The sequence below is a fragment of the Lathyrus oleraceus genome, chromosome 1 (assembly GCF_024323335.1).
Source record: "Lathyrus oleraceus cultivar Zhongwan6 chromosome 1, CAAS_Psat_ZW6_1.0, whole genome shotgun sequence".
In the NCBI taxonomy this organism is placed as follows: Eukaryota; Viridiplantae; Streptophyta; class Magnoliopsida; order Fabales; family Fabaceae; genus Lathyrus; species Lathyrus oleraceus.
In genome coordinates, this window is record NC_066579.1 from 288,097,986 (window position 1) to 288,103,999 (window position 6,014).

The 6,014-nt window shown below is 35.9% G+C and overlaps 1 protein-coding gene across 1 annotated transcript; it reads right to left on the reverse strand.

Moving 5' to 3' along the window:
* Positions 1-2,508: 2,508 nt before the first annotated feature.
* On the reverse strand, positions 2,509-5,806 carry LOC127130841 (uncharacterized). Its single transcript, XM_051059805.1, has one exon. It carries the CDS (start codon positions 5,697-5,699, stop codon positions 2,940-2,942), a length of 2,760 nt encoding a protein of 919 aa, XP_050915762.1. The 5' UTR covers positions 5,700-5,806; the 3' UTR covers positions 2,509-2,939.
* Between the last annotated feature and the right edge of the window lie 208 nt (positions 5,807-6,014).

A 6,014-nucleotide genomic window follows, 5' to 3' on the forward strand; every position in this document is an offset into this window, starting at 1 on the left:
CCAACTCAAGATTATCATTGGTCCCGACAATCCTGACTGCCATGACTTGCCACATTGTATCATTGTTGACCCTACCATCTCTCTTCTCCTCATCCCTTCTTCTTTTTCTTTCCACATGTATCTCCATGTTATTTGGTTCCAATTGGTCTACTATAACTCCGGTTTGTGAAAGGTTAGGGCTGATGGTATGCTAATTATTTTTGTTTTGACTATGGTGTTATGATACTTGGATTGTGGTTAGTGTTGTTTTTTATTGGTTCATGAAGTTGTTCATACGTTCCCTGGTTTGAGAAAATCGTATTCATGTCAAGTTGTATGGGGAAATAAGTTTGTGGGCCCTGGATATTGTGTGAGCTAGTAGGGTGTTTGTTTCCAAAAATAGCATCGGTGGAATTACTCCTTAATAATTGGTGCCATTAAATGTGATACTGTTATTTTTGGTTGGCTATTGGAATACATTAAATGACTGTGTGAAGAGAGGTTTTCTGGCTGATTATTTTGGACAATTATGATAGGAGAAACATGATTGATGGTTTGAATGGGAAGTAACAGTTGGCTATAATTGGGTATTTATTGCACTTAACTGCCATTGGGATTGGTAACAACTATGTTTGCCAATGTGGAGTGAATGACCAATGATTATGGGATTGGTAACAACTATGTTTGTTTTGAATGTCCCATTATTCCACAAACGAAACAAAATAATCTAAGCTTTTCATACTTAAAACTCACAGTACACCAATCACTTCCCTTATTCTTCACTCTAGTATGCTTTATCAATGACTTCCTAACATCAACCCTCACCCTCAACCTCATATATTACCGCCAAAAGCTTGTCTAAGATTATGCACTTGGACCCAAAATTTCACATGAAACAATGGGATATTCTCGATATAGACTCCAAGTTTCACCATTTCAATGATCAACATATAGCTATCAAATGTCCACGACCCTCCCTTCAAAGTTGCCTCCATGTCTAGATGATGAGCAAAATGGAATAGGAACAAATCATCTTTGGCATGTTTGGTGTTGACTCCTTTTACCGGCATCCATATATATATATATATATATTATATATATATATATATTATATATATAATATATATATATATATATATATATATATATATATATATATAATATATATATATTTCCCACCTTCATCGACTTCACATTGATAGACTTATCACACATAAACCTCCATACCAAGCACCACTGCAGATCACCATTCTCTTCTCCATCCTCCTTGATATCAAAACAGAAACCCTCTTCTTCTACCTCCTCCTACAACGACAGTCTTTCAATATTCACACTTGCCATGGAACTATAGAGTTACTAGAATCAAACCAATTCTTAAAGAACAAGATTGATACACAATGCACTCTTCTCAAATAACTAGGAGAAAAAACATTATTTGAGTGTAAATGTGATTTCTAATTAAAAAACACGGAAAAGAGTGTTTACAAGGTCGTTAAAGCTCCATTTTATTATTATTATTATTATTATTATTATTATTATTATTATTATTATTATTATTTGATTTTTATCAAACTAATGCTTTAAAAACCGAATCGAACCGATCGGTTGGTTCAACCGATTGAACCAAAAATCAGGCAGAATTCGATTTGGTTAACTTTTTAAAATCACTAGTGTATCAAAACCAGAGTAAAATAAAAAAAAACGGATTGAACCGTTCAAAGTCGTTCGAACCAAAAAAACAAAACTGATTTTTTTAAATCTTCCGATTCAAAAAAATGCAGCAAATCGGTCTATTTTTTTTCAAAATTTTTAATATGTCAATATCAAAATTTAAAACAGTCATCAATTACAAATAAAAAATTCCTTATTTATCCTGATTCAATTAAGTATATTGTATTATTTATTTTTATATTTTATTTAATTTATATATTCTTAATTATTTAAATTTTATTTTAATTATTATTTTTTATTATTTTAATTTTGGTTTGAATTAGTTTAAATTATTTTATTTTAATTGTTTAATTTGTTTATATTATTTATTAATTTTATTGTATTGGATTTATAAATTTTTAAAATATTTATTTTATTAAATAATGAACATTAATTTATTTAGTAATGGGTTAACCGTTTAACCCGAATGTTTCACTAATTCAATTTCCGACTTAATTTTTAAAACATTCTATTGATCAAAAGAAATCGGACACTTATTATAGGAGATATTTACCAGATTAGACTCTGCCACTCTTACTCTTCCTCCACTGCCAATTATATTAGAATTTAAATTTGAATTGAGTGGCTTATATTTGTAGTTAAGTTGTAGCTCTTTTTTTCAGATGTGTATTTGTAACCAAAATTTTATTTCATCAAAAGTAACCTAGCATTTCAATCTTCATAGATAAACAATAGAAAATAAACGCAACGCTATTGTTCCAGATTGCAGATTACAATTTACATCAGATGTTGTAGTTGTTTCATTTCCTGTAACATGACACTGCAAGTCTGCAATGACCATAATACAAGGAAAGCAAATACACATAAGACTGCAATAGTTCTCAAGATTCATAGTGTATGATTGAAGTTGAGACAGGAAGAATCACGGTGAACCGTGATTTTGCAAAATCTACATTCTTACGGTTCAACATAACCACGGCGCCACCATGATTTTGCTGAACACATCACACATTCTTACACACTTACAAAATTGTCAATGTATTCTTTTTCACAATCTATGTTTGTGTGTTACATTTCTGTACAAGTTACAACTCTGCACATTCTTAGATCCCAAGAAACAGATCCCATAAAAAACCAACCATCTCTCAGAAATGAAAACAGACATAAATTTATGTTGTAATATTATCTAACATTCCAATGAAAATTATCAGCATGTTTGATCTCTGTTCCAAATAGTGTATGCATATTCAGTAATCAAAGATGCTAACAAGAACTATCTCAAAACAATACTATGTAACACATTCTACTTGCAAGGTTAAATCTTTTATTCCAGCATTGTGTAATAGATGCGAAACCTGAGACTTGATTGATATTTTGTCAGTATCGGTTGACAGATGTAGATGCAGTGTTCCTATTAAATCTGTGTCTGTGAAGCTCCATGAATGGAACTTTTGAATGCCATAAACACCCTTTATCTTCAAAACATTGGCTAAGGAATCTTTCAGATCGTGCTCATGTGCCCTAGGAACTCTTTGGAGCAAAACTTCGGCCGAGTTTCTGAGTAATGGTATTACAGAGGATACGATTAAGACCGAAATGAAAATTGAGCAGACTGGATCAGCAGCAAGCCAACCTTTGTACTTAATTAAAAGTGTAGATATGACAACACCGACACTCCCCAATGTGTCTGCAAGAACATGTAAGAATATCCCTTCCATGTTGTGATCAATGTGGCGATGAGTTTGCTTTTGGTGAACAGGCGTATCATGACCATGGTGGTCAGTATCATGACCATGGTGGTCAGCATCATGATGGTGCCGATGGTCATGGTGATTATGATCATGACACTCACTATGGTTGAGGTGGCTTGCATGGTGATTATGGTCATGGTGGCTGGTATGGTGATTATGATCATGGTGATTATGGTCAAGGTGGCCAGTATGGTGATTATGATCATGGTCGTGATGGTCGGCATGGTGATTATGATCATGGTCGTGATGGTCGGCATGGTGATTATGATCATGGTCGTGATGGTCGGCATGGTGATTATGATCATGGTCTTGATGGTCAGCATGGTGATTATGATCATGGTGATCATGCTTCTGGATATGAGCATGGTGATTATGGTCATGATGGTCATCATGGTTATTATGATCATGGTGGTCTTTGTTGTGATGCTTGATGCTCTGAATGCTGTGACTATCTGTAAGAAACTCGACTTTCCTCTCATGACTAGAGTGATTGTGATGTCTAAGATCACCAGAGCATGAATTATCTTCGCAACTACTGGAAACCGAAATGATTTCTCGGTTGCTTTCATGATGATGATGATGCGGGTCGTGGTTATGTAACTCCGAGTGCGAATGTGGATGTGAATGTGAGCATGATCCAGACATTCCATGAGCATGATGATGCTCCTCGTGAAAGAATATCAACCCAATAACATTAACTACAAGTCCTCCTACAGAAACAACCAACAAACTATTAGTCGAAATCTCTTGAGGATCCAAAATCCTCTCAAAGGACTCCACAACTATCAATGCTCCAACAAGAACCAGAAAAACAGCATTAGTGTAACCCGACAGAACCTCAAATCTTCCTCGGCCATAGTTATAGTGGTTATTCGCAGGCAAACGAGATATATACGAAGCATACAACCCAATTGCCAAAGCAGCACAATCAAACAACATGTGACATGCATCCGATATCAGCCCAAGACTATTGCTCATAAACCCAGCAACAAACTCCACAACCATATACCCAGCATTGATCAAAAGAAAAAGCGCAATTTTCCTTGACTTCCTCTCGCTCAATATATGTCTAATAGGCTTCATAACCATTTCAGTTAAAAACTGCGAAGACTCATCTCCGAACATAATATCATCGGAATTAAAAGAATTCAAATCTCTAACAGCCACATACAGCAACAAACCACAAATCAACAAACCCCAAAGCGAAATATCAGGATAATAAAAAAGCTCCAATACCAATGTACACATAAACATCACCAAAAACTCTCTTTTCGAATCTTTGAAACTCATCAAATCATCACCACTATAACAATTCTCACTCAAAAGAACGCCGAAAACAACCGTATTCGCCAAAGGCCAAGCCAAATTCCCAAAAGAAACACTATCTTCACCAGCTTCATAAACAAAATAACTAATCACAGCAGGAACAAAAAGCACAATTGTAGTGAAAAACAATGTCACTAACCGAACCCGTTTACGATCCAATTGCTTATATCTCCCATAACTATCAACAGAAACACACTGTTCATAACAAGCTAAAAATCCAGACATAAATGGAAGCAACAATTGCCAAACCCTGACACAATTATCAACCCCATTTCTACTCAAAGGGAAACACTCAACTCTATCCCATCCAAAAGACAACATAAACAATCCTAAAAACAACAACACAAAACCGCGAATTTCAACCCAACCGTTTCTCCGATTTCTCTGGAACCGGCGGGCAGTCACAGTTCCCATAAACTCGGCAATTATCATCGCGGCAGTGCTGCAATATCGAAGAGCCGAAAACCGTAGGAGAAAAACCAAAGCTAAAAGAATGGATTTTGATATAAGAATCGTCTGCTGGGAGTGTGTGATTGAGGGGAAAACAGTGAATATTGATTGTTGTTTGGGTTTATGAAAAGTGTCTCTGTGAGATGAAAAGGGTGGGGAAAATAGAGAGAAAGAGAGGGTGAGGAAAAGGGAAAGAAGGGAAACGAGGAAGGAAAAAGGGAAGAGAGAAAATGAAGGGGAAGAGGAACGGAGGAAAGGGAAAAGGGAGTAGAGAGAGCGAAGGGAGAAGAGGAGGAGGAAGATGAAGGAAATGGATTTGGAATTGGATTTTGAATTTGGTTTGGGATTGAAGGAGAATGATGAGCGGTGTTTGGATTTGGAAGGAGTGGGGGTTAGGGTTGATGATGAATATGGGAAAGGGGAATTAGTGTTAGGGTTAGAAGTGGCGGTGGTGCGCGGTGGGAGGGAGATACGGTGCGGGCGGTGTTGTTGGTGGTGGTGGTGGTGGTGGAAATCGGTCATGGTTGAAAAGGAGAGCAAGAAGAATCAATACAGTGAGAGTGTTTGTTTTTCAGCGGTTTGAGGTAGATTCATACAGGGAAGAAATGACACGTCAAAGGGATGCAAACTTGTTTTACTAGTCTTTAGTAATAGAACATTCAAGGTTAATTTGATTTGTGTTTTTTTTTTAATGCAATTGGATTTGTTTAGGCAGATAATTAATTTAAAATTGACTTTAGGGTAGAGGTTATTCCCCTACATTTAATCAACCGTGAATCAAGACTCGTGATCCTCCGATTGATTTTTGAATTTTAGTTAGGGGTGGTAAAACGGATC